Here is a 23,321-nt window from a genome sequence, read left to right as displayed (position 1 = left end):
TCGACGCTGCGCCGGAGTTGTCACGCGCAGCGGCTTTGCACGTGTGACCGCTCCACAAAATTTGCTCCGGTGTAAAATATATCGCAACAAAATATTTCGGTGCAGCGTCGGACCAAATGTGTGCCGTGTGAACAGGGCTACAGTGTTGACAGAGGCAATTCTTGCAACAAGGAAAGCTAAGCAGCTGATTGGGTCCCCAAGCCAGTGGCCTGATACCATCTAGTGGCTCATTACAGTATGGTAGCTGTGGCTTCCATTTATCCATCCATCCATTTTTTGATCTGCTTATCCTCACAAAGGTTGTGGGGCGTGCTGGAGCGTATGGAGTTTTATTCACCTCAAATTGATCTTTTTTTTTACCAGCCTTGCACTTTTTTTGGGGGGGGGGGCGCATCAGGTTAAATCCTTCCATAAGGAATGGCTTGAACAAGTTTTAACGGCCAGATACTGTAATGTCAAAGGGTAAAGTCAGATTGTTTATATTGTAATAAATTAATAATAATAAAAATTAAAATGACAAAAGTAATATTTTCTTAAACGCTTAAATAATACAATATAAAACGCTAAATATGAAATCATTGAAACTTGCACTGAATGGTGAATATACACGGCCTGTTCTTGATCACCGCCACAATATGGCACTTCAGGCCACCCCCCCAAAAAACCTGAATGTCGGACCATGTTTAATCAGTCAACAATACCAAATAAACAGGAAGAATTGGTTGATGAACTGTAATAGTAGAAAACAATTATTTTGTGATAAACGTTGATGCTGTCCATTATGATTAAACATATTTTTAATCCCATTAATTGGTGGAATAATCACTAGAAAACAGAAATTCAGCAGTCACTGCCCTAGTGTTTTAAAGCCTGTCAATTCAAATTTAAACAATATAAATGAAATATTTTTTTTTTGTAATACTGTGTTTGGGGGCCCCTGGAACTGTAGGGGCCCCATGCAACTGCCTATGTTTGCCCAATGGTAACTACTGTATGACCCTTTGCCAAATTCAGCTAATGAGGGCAAAATATCAGTTCTTAAAATATTGTTGTTAAATTGTTTGCAGGGCTTCAGAGTCCAGTGGGAGGCAAAGAAGCCTGGGACTACGTGGAAGTTAGAGATGGGGCCCACATGTTCTGGTGGCTTTACTACGCAGACAGCCAGTTTGTAAATTATCAAGAATTTCCTCTGGTCATGTGGTTGCAGGTATGACACATTTACTTGGATTGAAAAGTTGCATTTGTGGGTTGTCAATACAGTATTACTTTTATGTTGACACTTGTGTTTCCCGAATTATAAAGCTGGCTGATCGCTCAGAATGAGGATAAACTTTATCGTCCCCTCAAGGAAACCTGCAGCTGCAATCACAATACGAATACTTTTCCACAACAGACTGTTATTATTATATAATTATTTCCATCGAACAGTCCACACATTTCTCATGCCGTGCTCATATTGTTCCTGAATTGCCTTTTAAATTTACCTGAGGTGTTAAAGGCTACAGCAGTGATTGCCAACCGGGGGCACATTATTGTGCCATGAGGGCTCTAACGGTGTGCTGCAGGAAATTATGAAATTTCACCTCGTTGGTGAAAAAATTATTTATGAATACCAAATAATTTATCTTTGTCGATCTATCTATGATGGCAACTTATAGTGACAGGAAGAACCAAAAAAAAAGATCCTCTATTAGATGGTAAAAAGAATGACTTTGACATATGTATCATGTTTTTGTGACAATTTTGTTTGGTGGTGCGCAATGCGATTTTTCAAACGTAAAAAAAAAATGGCTTGGAAATATCATTTAACACTTTTAACAATTGATGACATAACACCTAAAGCTCGTCGGGTAAAAGTTTTCTTTTTGTTGGATGCCCCAAGGTTTTGGTAAATCCCATTAGACCCTAAATGGTGGAAATGACTGTAAATTCCGGGCTACAGACCGCACCTGATTAAGAGCCGCATGCTCAGATTTATGAAGAAAAATCAATTTTGTAATTATATGCGCCGCACCATATTACAAACCGCTGGCCAATGAGTAGGCGGGGGTTTGCTTCTGCGTCCCTGCCACCTGGAGCGCCTCCGGGTGAGGCCGCGGACGTGGTCCCCCGCTGAACCCCCGCAGAAAAAAAATGCAACAATTTCTTAAGGTTAAAATAATCTCCATATTTTTATGAGCATGATAAATGCATTTGTACAATGAAATTACGCTGAAACACATAATAAGAGGCCAGACAAAGAGAGATCTTGATGCGCATTTGCGTAATTATGAGGAGAAATACTGCAGCCCACTAGGCTTTAAATAGAATAATGCAAATCATATAAATGGGAAAAGATATATGAAATTATTTCTCTAGACAGCCGCTTAAAAATGATCATCGGTGGTAGCTTTAGGCCCGATGCTGCGCAGCTCAAAACACAGGTAAAATGTGTTCTCTCGTGGCCGCTTGTTTTCAGTATGACGGAGGAGTCACCTTTTTTATTTCCAGTACGAGTGAGGGGCAAATCAAATGTGCATGGGTCTTTTTGGTTGTCTTTTTACACTGGCTCAGTTCTTCTTGCCGGAGCCTCCACCTTCGCATCATCGACTCGTCTATGCCAAGATTACGGGCAGCAGCTCGATTTCCTTCTTTAACTGCCAGAGTGATCGCTTTTAGTTTATAAGCTGCATCATATGCTTTTCGTCTGGTATTCTCCATGTTGATCAGGGTTAGAAGAAAGACTGAAATAAGAAAGTTGTGATTACCGGTAATCATACAATTTCATTGGACCCCTGTGTACTACTCATTCATTTTATTGGTCGACTGTTGCCAGGTAACACATTTTTCCCCGGTAAGGCGAGAAGAGCGGAAGTTGTGATTACCGTAGTCATACAATCTCATTGGACCTCAGTGAACTACTCAATTCATTTTATTGGTCCATGTTTTTCCCGCGATGGAAAAAAAATAATTAAAAAGCCGCTTCATATTACACGCCGCAGTGTTGAAAGTGTGGAAAAAAAGTAGCGGCTTGTAATCTGGAATTTACGGTAATCCAATTTTTGACACCGCTTGAAAACAGAATCATCGCATTGATGATTCTGTTTTCAAGCGCTTTTCATTTGGGATAACGTCAGCGCCAGAATTTTTCAGCAATTAATGAGCACTCAACTGAAATATCTTGATAGAGTCATCGCATTACTGACTGATTTTCTAGTCCAGGCGTGCCCAACAGTTTTTGACTGAAGATCTACTTTTCAAGCAACCAATCTTCCACGATTGACCATAACCGCACTTGCATGCAAGCACGCACACCCATGCCATGATGAGCAACAGCCATAACGGACCCTACCATGAACAGAACAGAAAAATAAAGTAGATACAAGAATTTGTGAAAAGGAAATCACTGCCTACCTGAATAGAGATTCGACACGGAGGCATGGGTCACACTTTACACCCCTCGCGATGCCCTTGGGACCAGACCGCGGGCTGCTGGTTGAATCTGTTGTACTGTAGCTTTGTGGATTGTCAATATGCAGTTTTGCATTTGCATTGTTTTTTTCCATCACATGCCCTCCTTGGTCGACTCCCATTAAGTCTATTTTGGCTTAAACTATGGACGGATAGCATAATCATAACACTGATGACCTTGACTTTGGAGTTCACTTTTAATTTCTTTCGAGATTGTTCTGGGCTCTTTGGTTACCATGCATCTCTTTAATTTGTCATCAATTTCCCATGTTCAGCATACAGTGACAGCACAGTGAGTCCTTGTCAACTTTTAAATAGGCCAACTGACTGCGTGCAAGTTTGAAGACAACTGTGATGTAAATTAGAGGACACACCTTGGTTGAACATGTCTCTATGGTCAAATTATCTTCTGTTCTATTTATGTTCTATTTTGGGGGTATGGTCGTTTTTATTCAGGCCTATTTCATCACTTTAAAAATAATAATAATTTAGTTTAACCAAAATTCAAAAGCAAGTGTAATTTTCATTAAACATTATTATTTTTGTTCCTTTAGAGAGGGGTTGCAGCAATTTTGTGTTATCATGATAATAGTAATTGTGGCCCATGTAATATGTTTTCAACCTTATTTCGTGATTTGAACATGAGCTTTATGTGTGTTTAGGGTGGACCCGGAGGTTCAGGAACTGGCTTTGGCAACTTTGCAGAGATTGGACCTTTGACTCTTGACCTCAAGCCCAGAAACAGCAGTTGGGTAAGATGGTTGACCCTAAAGTTTTGGATTTTGGACAAAACACAACAAGCTGTCTAAGAAGACAACAATTTTCAATTGTGTAAATATTTGCTTTGAAACATTTTACTTAAAATTGACTAAGTCAAATATGATAATTTGAAATGTATTATACATTATAAGTACTGCATATGCATGTGTTTGGTTCTTGCAGGTCCAAGCAGCCAATCTTCTATTTGTAGACAATCCTGGTCAAATATGATAATTTGAAATGTATTATACATTATTATAAGTACTGCATATGCATGTCTTTGGTTCTTGCAGGTCCAAGCAGCCAATCTTCTATTTGTAGACAATCCTGTGGGCTCCGGGTTCAGCTACTGCGACAAGCCAGATTGCTATGCTACAAATGTTGCTACAGTGGCTTCAGACATGTTGACGCTCTTAAAACGCTTCTTTGCTAAGGTGGATGAGTTCCAGGTATGGCCGATATATTCTCTCATGAGTCAATCAGTACAATTATACTAAAATTTAGTAAAGGGCTTTGTGCACCACCTCAGTCAGTATGAAGGCCGTGCGAGTGATTTCAGTATGATAAATCACCACTAGATAGCAGCAGTGGTCATCATATCTTGGTCCACACTGGTGCGGTCCGGGGATCCTACGTCACAAGGTGCCGTGCGGAAGAGCTTTGTGCACCACCTCAGTCAGTATGAAGGCCGTGGGAGTGATTTCAGTATGATAAATCACCACTAGATGGCAGCAGTGGTCATCATATCTTGGTCCACACAGTGGTGCGGTACGGCGATCTGACGTCACAAGGTGGCGTGAGGAAGCAGTGTGGTCGAGAGAACGTGGATAAATAGCAGCAGCTAACTACAACAGAGCTTTTTTTAAAATAATAATTTTAATAATAACGGTCAAAAATGGCTCTCCCAATCTAAGAACTAAGGCTTTAAACGAGTAAAAATAATGGCCTCGGTCAAATTTTGACGTTTATTTTATTTTTGCATCTCAGGATGCTGGCCACCTCTTCAAAAATCGTCTGAATCCTTAATTAAACAGATCATTCACTTCTAGGCCTGAAATGATATTATTAATATAAAAGAATAATCAGAATGTGAGTCACTTTTTCACATTTTCTGAAAAAAAAGAGTATTATTTATTATTTTAAGAAAGTGACGCTCTGATGCGATTTCTGTTTGTGTTATGTATCAACTCATCTCAGATGAGATAACCTTTCATTAGTAGTCCAGTGGATACATTTGTATCGTTTCAGCAGCAATAGTGGAAACAGGAAATGGAAAAAAATTAGCCAGCAAGGAGTACAGAGAAAAGTACCCACTCTATGTGCTGAGGCACATTACCATCATCGCCATACATGCGCCAGGCAGTGCAGAGGAAAGACCTGCAACTATAATTTTTTGCTGTTTTTGAGAGGATGACGCAGTCATTATCTATGTGCTGAGGCACATTACCATCATCGCCATACATGCGCCAGGCAGTGCAGGGGAAAGACCTGCAACTATAATTTTTGCTGTTATTGAGAGGATGACGCAGTCATTTTCGTTTACACAGACCATTACTGAGAGGGTAGAATACAGTATCCTGGAGAGAGAGAGAAGCGACAGAGAAGATATTGGGCCATTGCAATGCTTCGTACAAAAAGAATAACACTGCACAAAAAAAAAAAAAAAAAAAAAAAAACAACAATTGTCCATGCATAAACTATCCAATGTTCAGGTTGCATACTTTGAAAGCTTCAGGCAGGAAGGAGCGGCAATCTCTCTTTCTCACGGTGCGGGTGTAAAAGTAAATAAACAGTTTCAATTATCTTCAGGGCACTTATACTCCAGGTTTTTGGTTGACATATTCACTGTTCTACTGTGTATTCTACTCTTTTTATATTAGGTTTTCATTTAATTGAAATAAAACCGACTGATTCATTTACTTTCTCCAGAGTGTCCCCTTCTATATATTTTCTGAATCATATGGAGGAAAGATGGCAGCTGCCATATCCCTTGAACTAACAAAGGTGAGTCCGGTTTCCCTTTTTCACTTCATCGCATTCCACTCTGGTCAAAATATCGAAAAATATATCTTAACATCTCAACTGTGCAATTTAAACAAACCGCAACAGCCAACTGTTAACAAAAAGATAAACAGAAATGAGTCACTGAATTGACCTGACAAAATACAGTCACCTTTCCCTATTCTGAAGGTCTATCTTGTCACTCGGCCTGACCGGAGGACTTTTTAAATACACAGTGTTTTAAACTGTCATTGTGAGTGTTTGATTTTTGTTGTTGTTTAATAATCCAGGCAATAGCACAAGGGGAGGTGAAATGTAAATTTGCTGGCGTGGCACTTGGAGACTCATGGATATCCCCAGTGGGTTGGTATCAGTCAGCTCTATATCTTGGATTTGTGTATCGTGACACTTCCACAGAACTGCTTCATAACATTAGAAACTAGTCATTTTATGGTTATCAAAACCATACACTGGCTTATCTAATGGTTATTCATGAATCCAGTTTAAAGTCTTAGGTTAGCATGTAAGATCTCTGTGCTTCATCTACAGATTCCGTGATGACATGGGGACCATACCTTCATGCTATTGTAAGTTATAAAAAGACACATTTTGTCTTTTTTTTTTCCCCTCCAAATTCTAGCTGTGAGTTTCACTTGACCTGTTATCTTTTTGCAGTCACTGCTGGATGATCACGGTTTGAATGAAGTCAACAGTGCAGCGGAGGCAGTGAAACATGCTGTGGAGCAGCAGCAGTTTCAGAAAGCCACAGAGCTGTGGTCTGCGGCCGAGTCGGCGGTTGAGCAGGTTGGTATGAGGAAAGAACAGATTTGCTTTAAGGTTAGCGTGTGTACTTCAAGGTTCAGGATAGGCGCATTCATGTTGCCTTGATGTGATCTCCTTCAGGTGCTTTGTAATGCCTTTATTATAATTACATACAGATAGAAGACTTAAATATCGGTATAATTCAAGTTTTAAGGTCACACGTGAATGAACCTACATCGATAAATCGTTGCATATCCTCCATGTTAGCTAAGCCGTAGATGGATTCGGTTACAATATGATCCCAAGCTAAAATGTTAAGGATTTGACTTTGGAACCGGAATTGCTGTGGACCCTAATTTGGTGTTGACAGTGTTATGAAAAGATAATTTTTGAATTACTGCTTCCACCGTACTGCTTGACCCCGTGAGCCTTTGCGTGAATTATGGTTGCGACTTATGTAAGTGTCCACTGTTATGAGTTAGACTTGAACCATGTGAGAACACCATCAACCTCTGCTTCCCCTCAGATCAGTTTAAAGCATTTCTTTCCAATCAATTTCTGACTGGCTTTGTGCACTTTTCATATTGAGCTGCACTATTGTTGTTCTTTGAACGACATCACACTTTTCGGGTTTGTCGCTTGCCAGGATCGCACTGCAGGAAAACGATTACCGGTACTTCTTGAATTTGCAAATTAGAAATTTTTTTTCATGCTTCATTTAATGTGTTTTGTTTAATTACTTGTGACATGAAAATATTTCATTCGAGATTTTCCAAAATTAGTTCACACTTGACCTTTAAGTACTACTAAAGGGGCTGCTGATCATTTAAATAGGGACATAAAGGGCATTCCAACAAACCACCCCGGGAAACCAAAACCAGAACTGTTTGTGACTCACTGCTACTTCGGGTGTCTCACAGGAAGTTCCCAGCAAACCCTCACAGTACATTTGGGTCTGCAGGGTCGGACTGGTATCTTCCCCACCATCGGAGTGAACACACCACCATGTGGTGATTACTTGACACCCGCGTTTTCTATAGCATGCAGCTGCAAATCCACAAAGACATGACCACAAAGTCGATCATCAAACTGCGGCTTAGGGTCTCCTCATGCCAAGTGCACATATTTGGCATGTTTATTTTTGAACATGGTGTTGATGACAGTGTGGACAATCCGCGACGAGCACAGAAGTCCATTGACAGAACACCACTCGGGTTCTGATCCTGAGCCTCCGCTTGGTTCTCTGTACCTCTAATTATGTCTGGTCCGCTGACTTGAGGCACTGGGCGGGTGTGCAGGGGCGGAGAAGCTTAGACATCCAGATGATTTTATTTTGCACAGTCACTTGATTGAAATAAAAATTTTCTGTCCACCTTGTGGTGATAATATGGTTTGTCATTTTCTCTCTTCTTTTTTCCTTAGAACAGCAACGGAGTCAACTTCTACAACATTCTTTCACAGACAGCAGAAGATACATGGGCCTCTTCAGAAGGAAAGAACTTGATATGTAAGAGGGTTTTTTACTTTTCTGAATGGACTCTAGGAATGGGCTTATTAAATAAAATATACCACTTTTGTGGCTGTGCATGCGTCCGCCATACTTACGCATGTTGATCTTAATTTAGTAGGTCCAGTAATGCAATTTTCTTGACAGTGACTTTGCCTTTTTTTTTTGTACTGTCTCAAAGTCTCCTTAAATCTCTTGCGCTGATTCGTTAGCTGAATATTTTGTCACGGATGGCCGACACCATTTTGCATACTCCAATCAATGGCTCATTCATTCAAATTATGTCGAGAAAACACAAGGACACGAAAATCTCTCAATTCTTCGCAATTCTGTTGCTTTTTACTTTGGTTTGTTCTGGCCTGTGAATAAGAGTGTGTATGCAAGATTGGTAAATGTGTGCCTTTTTCATGAAAGCATGACTGTGGATGGTGTGATAAATAATGACTTCTTGGCCTGTTTGCTTGCTATGGTGTGAAAGTAATGATTTTGGTTTGATATTGACTCCAAGACTCAAATGTTCCTTACTTAGAACAGATTTCTTTTGAAAGGAGGGAAAAAGAGACAAGCCGAAAGGAGAAGAAGAAGAAGAAGAAGACACTGTTGCCATTCCATTGCTTGTGTGATGTTCGCTGAAGAGAGGGTGACATTTTATTGTAGGCCAGGTTTAAACTCAACATTTACATTCAATATAAATTCTGCTGTAGTCTGAAAACTGCTGCACCTTCTTTTACTTTTCTGTTGGGCAACTCGGCGCTCTGATGAACCATTTTTACTCAAGTTTGTTGAGCACCGAGACTTGTTATCTTGTTTCACCTTTTTTTTTTATTAAAAAGATTCATTTGCGGAGGAAAAAAAAACACTCCCATACAAATTTATAAATCATAATTGTTAATTTGATTGACAAGATTGTTCACATATATTACCTGGTTAACATAAAAATAAGTGACTTTATTGGCAGCATACATGCATTTATTTGATCATTGAATTATTTTTTTTTTCAGCCCTGCAGGCTTTAAGACACATTCGTCCACTCCAGAGCCAATCACTAAATGAGCTGATGAATGGACCTATTAGAGAGAAGCTGCGTATTATTCCTGAGAACGTCACCTGGGGAGGTATTGATCCAATTGAATATATTTTACAACCAGAAAATATCTATTTTTAATTATTCACTAACCCACCCAGCTCCCTTATTTTTCTGTTGTTTTCAGGCCAGTCAGATGAGGTATTCAGGTACATGGCTGGGGACTTTATGAGACCGGTGGTGAACATTGTCGACCAGCTGCTGACTGCCGGAGTTAACGTCACTGTTTACAACGGACAGCTTGACCTTATAGTGGACACTATAGGTAACGTATAGTACCAAATACCTTTTTTTGTCTATATCTTGTAGTGCTGGACTATAATGTAAACTGAAAGCTTTAAGGTTTAGGTTCAACTTCTCATATTCACGAGTAGGGATGGGCGAGTACTGATACTATGTATGTCGGTATTGGGCCCACAGCAGGCCTTATTTCAAGGTATCGGTACTCACGACACATCGGCTGCCCACCTGTGCTTTTTTTAACTATCAGGAACTAAAGGCATCCATGTCAGACGGATGCCTATTAAAACTTATTCAGTACCAGTCAATTTTAGACCAAGTCTGACACGTCTTTGGGAGTGAATGAGTTAAGATGCAGTTTCTCTAACTACTGTATTTTCCACACTAAAAGGCGCACTGGATTATGGGGCGCACCTTCAATGAATGGCCTATTTTGTAATTTTTTTTCATACATTGGGTGCACCGCTTTATATGACGCAATCTACAATGTATTCACTAGATGGCGCTACACTCAAGGAAACACAAACAGAACGATCAGATGTCAGTAAAACCGATTTAATAAAGCAGCGACACAGTTCACTTAACCAACAGCAAGTTATAACATTGACTCGTTAACGTCGAACTCTCTTGCCGCTGCTCTATTTCCGTGTTCAACTGCGTAACCGATCGCCTTAAGGTTGAACTTTGCGTTGTCAGCATGTCTCGAGCAAGGAGCCATTTTGGGGTCGACATATTACCGTAATGACCATAAACAAGGCGCATCAGACTTTAAGGCGCGCTATGAGCTTTTAAGAAGATGGAAGGCTTTTAGGTACCCCTTTTAGTACGGAAAATACGGTATATGTTTATGTATGTTTGAAAGTGGTATGTTAATGCTTTGTAAGAATTGACATGCATGTCACAATTTTACACACAACCTCAAGTCACAGTCATGGCAGCATATATATTCAAACAAACGTGACAGTTAAATATGACACACGTTCAACAACTAGTAACACAATCGACACCTATATGACAAGGATTAATGCCCTTAAAGCGTCATTAAATAAATGTATTGTGCCCCAAAATGCATTCCTTAAATCGAGTGGGACTACCATCATTATCAGAGATATGAACATTAGAGTGCTTAGGCCGTCATGATGTTAAAACACAAAATTTGCGAGTTTTTGTGGAACTTTTGCTGTGACGATGCGTAGTTGGTCAAGTAAAGAACACTAATTTTCAGGGTCTAAACATGCATGAAAACTCAACTCAACGCACACACATCAGGCTTGGCAAACTCACCAATATTTTATGAATTTATTGTGGAATTTTTACAAAATGGCTCACTCATGCTCCCTATAAATTATTAACAAAGCAGTCACATTTGTACATTTCACCTAGATCTATGAACATTTATGTTGTACATGCAAAAGGCAAAGCTCTACAAAAAAAGTCTCTTGGAGCAATATATTAAATCTAACAGTAATTCCGCCATTTTTAATTTAGTTTAAAAGTTGGCGACACCATGACTATAAAGGCTCCTGTAACTTGACCCACATGATTATATCTTGTCAAATCTGTTCTGTAAGTTGCGTTATTCGGGGAAGATGCATTTGGGAGTGAAGGGATAGCTAGCTGGCTTAATGCATGCTGAGGAGGTAGAAACTTACATCACTGGGCCAATGAAGGCACTCATTGGTCGCTGTTTGAGTGAGATGCATTTGGGAGTGAAGGGATAGCTAGCTGGCTAAATGCATGCTGAGGAGGTAGAAACTTACGTCACTGGGCCAATGAAGGCATTCATTGGTCGCTGTTTGAGTCACGCGCCCGAATGTCAGGAAAATAGAAATGGTGAAAAACGCCCCGATATCCACAATTCAGTCCTACTGTACATTGTTCTCAGCCTTGACATTTTCAGTATCTATCTTCAGTAGAATGTATTTAGACACATCTCTGAAGTCACTTTCTAGGGGCTTTAAAGTAAAACCTCATGGCAGATGTATGGACTTTTCCATCCAGGTCAAGAGCTGTGGGTGCAGAAGCTCAAGTGGAAAGGTCTGCCTGCTTTTAACAAGCTGAGTTGGACTGCTCTGGATGACCCGACTTCCCCCGGAGTTACTGGAGCTTTCGTCAAGACTCATCAGAACTTTGCCTTCTATTGGATCCTTAAAGCTGGTCACATGGTAAGAAATTACAATATATATGGAATACAGATGCAACCGATTAAGAGGACTGACAATAGTATAGTATAAGTCAGTGGTGTCAAAAGTACGCCCCGTTGTCCATTTGCGTCCCGCCCGCCGCAAATGTTATCATATACTTAAGATAACATTTGACATGGCTCCACTTTCTGCTTAGTGTCAAGGTCCAATTCGTGAACATATCCCATTCATGATCCTCATGTGTGGCCAGTTTACAAGCGATTGCTCTTGATCTGGTCCTGAGTGATTCAAGAGTTCTTTATTGTCCCCATAAGGAAATTTGTGGGCAGTGTGGATGCCGTGCGCAGGAGTGTGGCTCCTGAAATGGAATAATTTCGCCGCGGGGAGCCGTGCAGACCATGCGCATGCGTCAAGCAGAAACCAAACTTTTGAAATAGGGGGGGAAGGTTGGTCATCTGGGTGGGACTCAAGAGTCAAGGTACCTGCCCTCCATGTTGAGACGAGCAAGATGAGGTGGCTCAGTCATCTGATTAGGATGCCTTACGGACATCTCCCAAGTGAGGGTTTTCCAGGCATGTCTCACTGGCAGGAGGCCACAGGGCCAACCCAAGAGAGATTATTTCTCCCAGCTGGCCTTGAAATGCCCAGGGATCTCCCCCGAAGAGTTGGAGGAAGTGGCTCAGGAGAGGGAAGTCTGTGCTTCCCTACTGGAGCTGCTGCCTGCGCGACCCGACCCCGGATAATAATTGATGGATTGATTTCTAAAGCTGTGTTCTCTTTGTAGTTGTTGACTTTTTTTTCGATCCGTTTTACATTTTTAGCGTCAGAGATGTGAAAAACTAGACAGATGGACACACAGGGCAAGCGGCTGGAGTTTCTGATTCCCTTCCAATAAGAAGCATGAAAAATCTCAAACTCTAAATGTAGGACTGTGAACTGGCTTGCTTTGAAATGTGTAAAGTGTTCCTTTGGTCATTTTACAGATTCCATCAGATCAGGGACCAATGGCTTTTCAGATGATGAAGATGATCACCCAGCAGGTCTGATGTTAGTGCTCTCTGATGCCTTCTGGAATGGTGGCTGTTTCCCATCTTGTATTTTATTTTGGAAACCAAAAAAAACCTCCCCTTTACCAAAAATCTCTTGAATTCTCAATTCCGCAATAAAAATGACTATTTGTAAATGGTTTTGTCATTTATATTAATTCATTATCAGTTACATAAATGAAAATATGTTGATCAAGTTAAGTAGTATGGAGGTGAAGGCATGAAAATGACAGCTCCTTCCCATTTCTTGTGTTGCTCTATAATGATAGTTTTCCTACAAATCTTTGTACCTTTGTACCAACTTTGTGTTATTGATCAGATATTTGCATGAACCCTTTCATGCACCCTGTAACCTGATCACATAAGCTGTCCACTGTAGTAACCGCTGTACCTGAAAGGGTTAAAACGATTTCATGAACAGCAACGACAGCCGAGGCAGCGTGTGGCAGCACAACTCAACTCAAATGAACTTTAATTTAGAGAAAAAACAAAAATGCAAGCTATACACAGGAAGCTCATTTTGAAAACACTTTTTATTGCTCTCAAAATACATGCCTCAAAATCGGGGAAAAAAAAGTATCTGTGAGTCGAGTTATCTTGTTTTAGGTTGCATGTGCTCGGTTTTCCCCTGTCTCCCTTGAGATGGTTTAAGGTACCGTCTTTTGCGGGTATGCAGACAACTTGTAGCATACTGGTGGATAACGGCTTGCGAGCTTTTAGTTGGTGTGTATGTTAGAGGTAAGATCTTAAGCCCGAGCCTGAGCCTGAGCCCAACCCGAAATTCGGGTCAGGTCGGGCCTAAAATGTCAATCAATGCTTCGGGTCGGGTCGGGCCGGGCTTCTCTCTCGCTGACTTTTTAAAAATAAATATCACTGTGATGTTGCTCCCCAAACATCACAGTGCGCTGAGGCGTTTCGAGGCCGTGAATAGTTTTGGCTACGAGAGCCCGTGGTTCGCAAAAAACAGAAGTCGCCTCATCACAACACGTACTGTACTAAACTCTTGCAATGACAATTCAAAGAACTCCTTCCTGTCTGTCTATTATCCACCCGTTATTGTTCTTCTTTGTCTCTTTGCTTCTCTCTCCTAAAGTGCCGCGCTAGATTCTTAAGGACGTACTGCTGCTGTGGTTTATGGCCCAATTTTCAACCCGTCAAAATGACGCATGGCCTTAAATTTTTCCCGTCAACTCTTAAAAAAATCCATCAATGATGGAAAATTGTCGGTTAATGTACCCTCTGCAGAAACAGAAATATAAAAGATGTAAATGTTTATACAGTCTTGTTTAACTTAGATTTCGTTACAAAAGACGGGCTTTAATTTGTTATCATAAATCACCCCTCCTCCTCCCGAGTCCTCATAAATAAAATGTGAAATTTCGGGTTTGCTTCGGGCTCGAGCCTGGAAATCAAGTTAATTGGTCGGGCTCGGGCCGAGTCGGGCTTTAATACCCGCGGGCCGGGTCAGGTCGGGCTGGATTTTTTGGCCCGATCTTACCTCTAGCGTGAATGTGACGATTGATGCTCACCGGGGATATTTATTGAGTTCGTCAGTGTGTCGGCTGGATCAGAGGGAACAGAAGTATCTGTGGACGGGGAAAGTAGCAACTGCAGCCAAAGCTATGCCCATGCTGTCTCCAACGCTGGCTGCCGCCATGGCAAACTCCCTCTGTCTGTCTCCGGTCTACAAAAAAAAAATCAATAAAAATTGTACGGATGAGCGTGGTCTACTTGTATCATGTCGGAAGGAAGAAAATTATGACAACATGGACACATTTTGTACATCCTTCAATAAAAGGGTTTTGTAGAGATTTTCCCAAAGAAAATGGACTGTGGATGTGCAACAATTTGACATGTACCACGAAGCGCTTTCACTCAACTGTACAAAAGTGACACCGTCATTTACACATGTGGACGAAGATTGAAAATATTGTGAACACAGGGTCATTTTCAACCGAGGGGTGTCGCCTCATGAGCATCATGGGTGTCTTCAAACTTGTAACAAGTCAGTCGACCGATTTAAAGGTAGTTACTGTGTTGTTTGCTGACGTAGTGTGTAAACTAAAATCTTAGACAAACATATTAATTTTATTGGTAGTTACAAACAACACATCGCCGAAATCTATCACATATCAATTTCTGTCGTTTCTCCAGGACCGTTAAGGGTGGAGATAAATCTTTGCCAACTCTGCTTTGATCCTTCCGCTGGGATTTGTTAAGATCGTTTGTGTTTCCCAATGACATTTCATTGATTGACTGCACTTGTCACAACACGCAATGAGCAGCGACGTGACATCATCTCACAGTCCTTCTCTTGTCTCCAGGTATAACCCCTCAAACCAAGAATAACCAAACTTTTACATTAGTGGAATGGTTGCATTGATTGGAAAGTGATTCACCCTGCCTAGAGTGAAATGCTCATTGACTAAAAAAATGACAAATCGGAGAAATAAGCAGGGGGGTTTTCTGTTGAAAGAAGTGAGGCTAATCTTTCTTTTGGTAGGTTCCATGTTTATATCGCCATGTAACACTATTTTCTCTGCGCCTTCAAAGATCTGCAAAAATGGCTGGCACTCGGCGTTGGCTATGCCGCAAATGGCTCGGACTGAGTGTGTTCATAGATCAACAGTAAATTTGTACTTTGTTGTCAGAATGTTAATTAAACATAACTCAAACTTAATTTGAGAAAAGCATAATAGGCCAGAATCGAAAGAAAACTAATGTGTTATATTATCGTCTTGGTAGAATTGCATTTTGATTGTGCAAATCTATCCTGACTGGCCAAATAAAATGTTAAAAAAAAAAAAAATTCTGAAGTAAATCAGACCTCTTTGCTAATGAAGTAGAATGTGTTCACATATGCAGTTCCACCCAGCAGACCCTCATAGAGGATGATGGCAAACACCAACCAGGCACTGGGCAGAAATTGGTAAGACACTTCCAACAAGAGCAGCACTGCATTCACCACCTGTGGAGTAAACAAACGGGGTTAGGGTTTCTTATAGAAGTGGGAGTAAGTCACAGCCGATCCCAGCAGTCTTAGTGGAAGTCATAAATAAGTCTCAAGTCTTCATTGTCAAATTTCAAGCAAGCCCCAAGTTGCTGTGGCAAAAAAAAAAAAAAAAAAGTTGAACCTTCACTAAATGAACAAACTAATAAGACAGTCCCAAGTTAAGTCATATAATCTTACAAAGTCATAACCATTCATTGGGTATGCGACAATTGCATGCACATACTGTATATATGAGCTGACCTCGTGCCGGACTCATCCTAATTCAAAAATGTTTTCCTTCACTCTGTGTTTTGATTTTGTTTATTTAGGATGTAACAATATATATATATATATATATATATATATATGGGATGTAACAACAACAGCAACATCTCTCTCTCTCTCATCCCTCCACTCTCTCTCTCTCTCTCTCTTCTCTCTCTCTCTCTCATCCATTTTCTGATCCGCTTTATCCTCACATGGTTCGCGGGGTGTGCTGGAGCCTATCCCAGCTGTCTTCGGGCAGTAGGCAGGGTACACCCTGAAATGGTTGCCAACCAATCGCAGGGCACACATCAACAAAATACCATTCGCGGCCACAATTACACTTAAGGACAATTTAGAGTGTCCCATTAACCTTCCACGCATGTTTAGGGAATGTGGGAGGAAACCAGGGTACCCGGAGAAAACCCACATAGGCATGGGGACAACATACAAACTCCACATAGGGAGGCCAGAGAACCCTGCACCTCTACACTGTGAGGCTGTCGTGCTAACCAGCCGACACGCACATACGCACACACGTGTAAATATAAATGTGTAGCCCTTTTGGGTGCAGGCCCAACCACCAGTCGCTCGCCAACGAGGTCACACCTCCAGACCTGGCTCCAGAGAGTGGCCATGGATGAATCATTTTGTTCATCATAAAGGGTTTCTGAGCTGTGCTTTGTCTGGTCCCTCACTTTGAACCTGTTTGCCATGGGTGACTGTCAAGGGCATTAAGCCCCAGACAACTCAGCTCTTTGGATAATTGAGACACGCAAACCACTCCAACTACGATCAGGTGAGGTTCACACAGACGGGATATACACAAAACATGTTCATGTTTTTTCTTCAAACTTTTCGATGAGATTTAGATACGGCTTACCTGTAGTAAAGCCAGGGCCCAGAGTTTTCTGATCTTGATACAGCAAAGCGAGGATCGAGATACAAACACACCAACCTGATAAGATGTCTGATACCTAACAGAAAAGGAACCACAATGATTTTTTTTTTTTTGCAAATACTTCAAATTAAAGAAATACAATCATTCGATATATCATCCCCGAAATTTGGCCCGAGAATTTGAGATGGAGAGGCCACCGCGTGACCCAAGACCGAACATTTTTTGTTTCTCCTGTCACATAGCTCGGCCTCGATTATAATACAACGGTCTACAGTACGACGGGCTGGTTATTGCTGCTTCCTGCTCCATTCTCTCCCTTCGCCCCCAATGAGAACACCACATTTTCACCCGGTCCATCAATAACTCCTCTTCGTGATCTTCACCGCTGATGTTTTAGCTGCTCATAAAAGTAAAAATCATAATGTATTCCACAATGAGTTCTTTATTACGCAAAGGAAATCCGTGTAAGAAAGGCCACGCAGGGAATGCACGCACACACCACCATGCCCAGACCCAGATGAACACAAAAGTATTGGCGGCGGTAGACACACATCCAAAACTTTTCAGGGACGGGCTCGGACTCAGACTTACTTTTGCAGATTTATTTTTTTGTTGTTGTGTCCGACAAAGTTACTACTCTGACTGAGCGCAACCAGACAACCATGTGGGCCTCCGCCGTGGCCCTTCGACGTGTGTGCAGCCGATGCGCATGGCCAATACAGTACTCTTAATTTTGCATGCAGGGTACCCTAGGAGTCATCCTGTATTTGTTGAAGAGTAGGAATACTTTTGTTCAATGATGGCTGCGTGTTTTAGAAATTATCTACAGGGTGGCCCCATAAGTATCCATACAGAGGAGAAAAAATACATTCCATACATATATGATGTCACGACTCTGTCTACAGCAGGTGGCACGGTGGACGACTGGTTAGCTTGTCCGCCTCACAGTGCAGAGGGGCAGGGTTCAATTCCAGGCCCCGGCCATCCTGTGTGGTGTTTTTACATGTTCACCCCATGCATGCGTGGGTTTTCTCCGGGTATTTGGGTTTCCTCCCGCATCCCGAACAGATGCATCATGGGTTAATTGAACAATCTAAATTGTCCTTCTGTGTGATTGTGACAATGTGTGGCCTGCGATTGGTTGGCAACCAGTTCAGGGTGTGCAAATGTCCTCATTATGGGACTAATAAGGTTATCATAATTTATATTCCCTCATCTTGTTTTATCTTTGTTTGTCTGCTGCGGACTCAAAGGCTCCGAGTTCAAATTTTACCTCTGGCTTTTCTGCATGTACTCTTTTTCCCCCATGCTTGTATGGGGTTTCTCTTTCTACTTCAGTTTGAATTGAATTGAATACAACTTTATTGTCAAATGTGCTGTACCATACAGCACAGATGAAATGTATTCCCTATCAACATAAAACAAGAGTCATATATTTCAAAATCATGCACGGTAAGTTAAATGAAGACTATGAATTGCCTATGCATCGAAAAAAAAAATCATTTGAATTTACGAAATTTGAACATCAGATGCACATGATTAAAATCTGGTAACCAGACAATTTTCAAACAGAGGGGAATTGTTGTTGGGAATTTAATTGTTCTTTAATGTACCGTATTTTCCGCACTATAAGGCGCACCTATTGGAATTCAATTTTCTCAAAAGCCGACGGTGCACCTTATAATCCGATGCACCTTATATACTATATAGATCAATATTCTGATTTCTTGGACGTACAATTTTAAATGGTCTGTAAGGCGCTTTGTTAAAGCTGCAGCGGTTGTGAAAGCTCTATATAAATAAAGCTGTATTGTATTGTATTCCTTTTAGCGTAGCTCCATCTAGTGGATGCATAGCGCAACCGCAGCCACTATTGTAGCTTCTATTCTATGTGCCTTATAATGCGGTGCACCCTATATATGAAAACAGTTTTAAAATAGGCCATTCGTCGAAGGTGCGCTGAAAACAGTTTTAAAATAGGCCATTCGTTGAAGGTACGCCTTATAATAATAATAATAATAATAATACATTTCATTTATAAGCGCCTTTCAAGACACTCAAGGACACTTTACAATACTCCGAAGCACCTTATAGTGCGGAAAATACGGTACATCAATTCAACAAATTTTACATGTTCAAATTAAGTAATTTCAAAAGATTATATTTCAACTTTAGGTGTGAATGTGAGTGTGAACGGATGCGTGTCAGGGCAGTATGTATGTTATCATTGACTGGCAACCTGTCCGGGCTGTTCTCCATGTCTCGCTTTCAACTGAGACAGGTTCCATCTGACTTGTGACCCTGAAAGGGTTCAGCAGCAGAAAATGGATAGATGGATATTTTAATGCAAATTACTAACCAGCGATACTGCTCTGCATGGGTGAGGAAAATATTCCGGAAATACAAAAGCTCCATCTGGGAAAACAGAAGTTTAATTTCCAAGTTATACTTCACATCAAATTCCTACAACTACGACTTCAAATAAATCTGAAATGAATAGTGTTGATACTGTGATACAACGAACTTACCAAACCTTGGTTAATGAAGTATTCGGCAAAATAGACTAATCCCAAGGCACAGACAAATGGCATCAAACCCTAAAGGATTTGAGAAGAAATTAGTCAAGCAGTGAAATCTTGATAATTACAGTGGTGATAAAAGTCTACACACATCTGTTCAAATGTTTTTTTTATGTGGAAAAAATAATAAAAAGGTTAATAATTTGAAAACTTTCCACCTATAATTTGACGTAGAACCTATATATAATCATTGAAGTCATTTAAATAAACTGGGAACATTTTAATTCAGTATTAAAATTAGGTAGGAAAAGTACATTAGCAGACATGCTAACCAGTCAACAACAGTGACCCAACTAAATCATTTTGGTGGAAACAAGGGTCAATCCAATTTATTCTGGTAAATTGAAAAATTTCTGTGCTGGAAAAGGAGCTATAGTTTCCGCACTTGATTTGGACTGTCTTGATTTGGGTTAATTGTGAGGCATTTTAAATGCTGGTAGGTGCATTGCCGGTCATTTAATCTGAGTTAATTCTGAACACAGCTACATGACAAGTTACAAGAGCGTGCCAATACTTGTGCAACGACATTATCTCAGTTATTTCTAGTTCACCTCTTTTTTTCCAATCGAGTTATACAGGTTCGAGGTCACATTCATGGAGGGGAAAAATAGGTTTGAATTCTTTTTTTTTTTTTTTTTATGCCATAACAACCTGGCACCAGGGGTGTGTAGACTTTTCATATCGACTGGACTATCCATGTGATTGATTGAATTGATATTGGACTTACTTTTAAGACGTGCATTTTTTCTGTGAGAGTGAGCATTCCGGACCTCCTGTCCTCTGTTCAGAGACACATAATATGGTGTTCATAGCCCTGCTCTAAATAAGCATGACTATTTACAGGGTTTTTTTGAAGCATTATGAACAGCATCTCTTCATTGGCCCACAATTAGACCAATTTTTTTCAACCCAGGTCCAGAGGGATTGATAGAAAATTGTCATGTGTTTTTTCCCCATTAAAATATTCCGATAATTAGGATTGCGATTTGTTCTATGACGTTCATACTGACCGCCGGGGCGGTGCTTAAAACACAGAATATTCCCTTCGTGCATCATCAGCTCAAGAATGCATACCTACAAACATCATTGACGACCCACAGTGTGTATAGAATCTCATGGCACCTGAACGACAGTCTCTCAGAACCTTCTCGCACGATGGTTTGCTTGCCACTATGTCATGCTTTTCCCTGTTCATTCTCTTCGGCTGTTTTTCAGCGCTGGGAGTCTGTGACCGCGTGGTGTTTTATTTTGAAAAATTACCGGATTCTCCGTTACATCCGTCTGTGTCACGCTTGATTCACGTCAAGCCACGCTTCTCGGTCACGTGACCGATGACGCTCAAAAACAAAGTGCTGAAGCCCGCAAAATGAGTAAAAAAGCTGCTTGGAGATCGCAAATGACGGCGGCCTTAAAAGTACGTTCGAGACAACTGGATTAAAGTTCTGGCTGAATACTCTGAGATCGCCACAATAGCACTGTTGCTATTTCCGACATCCTACCTGTGTGAGGTGGGGAGTTTCTGCAGCAACGGTGACTAAAACAAAATTACGAAGTAGATTGGACATAAACCACACACTTGAGGTGTCATTGTCTCCTATTACCCCGAGATGGGACTGTGATTGCAGAAAATCAAGCTCGGGGCTGTGGTGAGTCATCATTTTCATGCACTTTGAATTTGCGTTGTATCGTATTTTGAAGGCATTAAACATTACCATAGCGATAAGAGTGTTGCGACCAGATTAGATTAGACTTGTGTTTATTATTATATTTCGAAAACACCACAGTTTTCATGCAGCTCATACCATATTATTTTGTTGTATTAATCCGCCACACCTTAAATGCCGGTCCCTGAAAATATTGTCTGACTTAAACCGGTCCGTGGGGCAAAAAAGGTTGGGGACCCCTGATTTACAGTATATGCCGCGGTGTGTCTTTGGGTGCTTGATTAGCGGCTATCCGCATTAGCGTCCGTCTTAGACGGTGTCGGGCTCTGCCGCCCTTTTTTTCTCCAGTGAAGTTGCCATGCGGTTGACTCTGTGGCATTTACTTGTGACAATCTCGCGCCTCCTCCCAGCTTTGTTGTGTGTGGCGTTGAGTCTTAAATGTTACCCGCTGACGTATTTCACCAGCCTCTCATAGTGATGGCTGCTTTTCTCTCCTCTCCTAATTTAAACTCTCCCTCTGTAACTTTTTCTCGGCAATTCTGCTGCAGCCTTTCGTCAGCAGACTGGCCTTGCTATTCCTCGTGCGCCTCAGATGGTGTCGATTGCCGAGTGGATCCTCTCTCCTGCCTGCGGCATTACACCTTTCCACGCAGGAGTTTCATTCTTACTTGGCGTCTGCCGTTTCCCCTTCCCTTGCCATATCGCTGTCTATTGTGTGTCGGGTGACTTTTGGCACTTGATTGCCGTTTGCCTCTCACGGACCCCTCCGTACCCCCTTGTCTTTAGCTTGGCGCGTGCTTGCCCTGTGGGCCGTTTTTTACAATGGAAGGTTACCCCCATTTGTGTTGTCTGCGCCTCATGGCCAGCGGAAAATTTGAAAACACAGCAGTGCTCTTGCTGCTGCCCTCGGTCCCTCCAAGAAGAGGTTCTCTGTGGGCCATCAGCTTGCTTCATACTGAAATTCTGTTCAACACATTCGAATTTATTTCTACCTTGGCTACATGTTTCCTGTTCTTCTTGTGATTCAACCATTAGCCGCTGTCTTTCCTCAGAAGTCTCGATGCCGTGATCTCTTTCTTCGTGTTTCCACTGAGGAAATGAAGGTGGTGGAAGCAGCAGGAAAAAATAGCTAGAAGAAGAAATAAAGGAGTAGATTAACTTTATGATAACAATTTCAGAATAATACATTATTTTGATTCCCAATTACTTTCTACTAACTTGACTGATGCTCAGGTAGTGCGATAATTCAGTGCTCAAATAATGTGGTGGTGTTTTTTTTTTTGTAGTGTGCTCTCTCCGTTCCACCATATCCTCACGGCGAAAATGTGGACACCCACACATAGTCATGTCCTTGTGCCCAAATTTTAGAATGTCAACACTCACCCTACTTTTATTTTAGACGTACAGTACTTGCAACACAAACTGTTGACTGGCATGCCTGCAGGTCTTTGTGCCAAACATAGTAAAAGCTAACGTGATGTCGATGTCACTAGACAATTTTACTCTTCAAGCGTGTTATTTATACAGATTATTTTCTCACTTACCTAATTAGCATGGTGAATGGAATGGTCAGCATGATTAACAGTGTGACTTGGGGTGAAAGGCCAACTTGAGTCAGGCCTGCATAAAGAAGGGCCCCCAAAACACCGGCGCCACCAGTCCCTGAACCCCAGGCCCCAAGTACATCCCTACAACAGGTGAGACAACAAGTTAACTTTTCCTGTATCATCAATCATGGTTAGTTTCTCAGTAATGAAACATGCAGTTAGATCCAAAGGTTTTGTCTCTTGATTGCACATTTTGATTATGACAAGCTTGCTCTCCGGAATCTAATTGATTTTGTTGTGAAGGTTTTTTTTCTTTACCAATAAAAGGGTTTGATGATCATCCATTTTAGTAATCTTACTGAGAATTCCTGTGGAATACAA

General features: G+C 41.1%; 2 protein-coding genes and 1 long non-coding RNA gene across 5 annotated transcripts in view; 1 reads left to right on the top strand and 2 right to left on the bottom strand.

Annotated features, from left to right (window-relative positions):
• The window catches only part of scpep1 (serine carboxypeptidase 1), a 15,135-nt gene extending 2,002 nt beyond the window's left edge, over positions 1–13,133 (top strand). The window contains exons 2-13 of the mRNA XM_019897401.1: positions 1,068–1,207; positions 4,113–4,202; positions 4,503–4,658; positions 6,139–6,213; positions 6,501–6,573; positions 6,760–6,797; positions 6,886–7,014; positions 8,395–8,479; positions 9,481–9,594; positions 9,691–9,828; positions 11,805–11,968; positions 12,931–13,133. Coding sequence (XP_019752960.1) covers positions 1,068–1,207; positions 4,113–4,202; positions 4,503–4,658; positions 6,139–6,213; positions 6,501–6,573; positions 6,760–6,797; positions 6,886–7,014; positions 8,395–8,479; positions 9,481–9,594; positions 9,691–9,828; positions 11,805–11,968; positions 12,931–12,993 — 1,265 coding nt within the window. The 3' untranslated portion in view covers positions 12,994–13,133. The remainder of the gene's footprint in view (positions 1–1,067; positions 1,208–4,112; positions 4,203–4,502; positions 4,659–6,138; positions 6,214–6,500; positions 6,574–6,759; positions 6,798–6,885; positions 7,015–8,394; positions 8,480–9,480; positions 9,595–9,690; positions 9,829–11,804; positions 11,969–12,930) is intronic.
• LOC109532542 (uncharacterized) lies at positions 11,069–11,592 on the bottom strand. The gene is made up of 2 exons (XR_002171393.1): positions 11,560–11,592; positions 11,069–11,450 (listed from the first exon to the last, which is right to left on the bottom strand). It is a non-coding gene; the product is annotated as an uncharacterized LOC109532542 (long non-coding RNA).
• Positions 13,134–14,113: 980 nt separating the features above from the next.
• Positions 14,114–23,321, bottom strand: part of cln3 (CLN3 lysosomal/endosomal transmembrane protein, battenin) — a 15,578-nt gene continuing 6,370 nt past the window's right edge. Inside the window, exons 8-16 of one of the 3 annotated variants that reach the window (XM_019897404.1) lie at positions 22,938–23,081; positions 22,386–22,522; positions 20,457–20,509; positions 19,679–19,747; positions 19,510–19,565; positions 17,133–17,226; positions 15,821–15,961; positions 14,523–14,677; positions 14,114–14,144 (exon numbers count right to left, since the gene is read on the bottom strand). In XM_019897404.1, the coding sequence (XP_019752963.1) occupies positions 14,561–14,677; positions 15,821–15,961; positions 17,133–17,226; positions 19,510–19,565; positions 19,679–19,747; positions 20,457–20,509; positions 22,386–22,522; positions 22,938–23,081 (811 nt within the window). In that variant the 3' untranslated portion in view covers positions 14,114–14,144; positions 14,523–14,560. Of the gene's footprint in view, positions 14,145–14,194; positions 14,233–14,405; positions 14,678–15,820; positions 15,962–17,132; positions 17,227–19,509; positions 19,566–19,678; positions 19,748–20,456; positions 20,510–22,385; positions 22,523–22,937; positions 23,082–23,321 lie in introns of those variants that run through there. The other 2 variants (XM_019897403.1, XM_019897402.1) reach the window with 2 other exon arrangements.

This window comes from Hippocampus comes, unplaced genomic scaffold, assembly GCF_001891065.2.
Source record: "Hippocampus comes isolate QL1 unplaced genomic scaffold, H_comes_QL1_v1.1 scaffold238, whole genome shotgun sequence".
Taxonomy (NCBI): Eukaryota; Metazoa; Chordata; class Actinopteri; order Syngnathiformes; family Syngnathidae; genus Hippocampus; species Hippocampus comes.
Note: the sequence above shows the minus strand (reverse complement) of the source record. Positions and strands in the feature narration are given on the sequence as shown.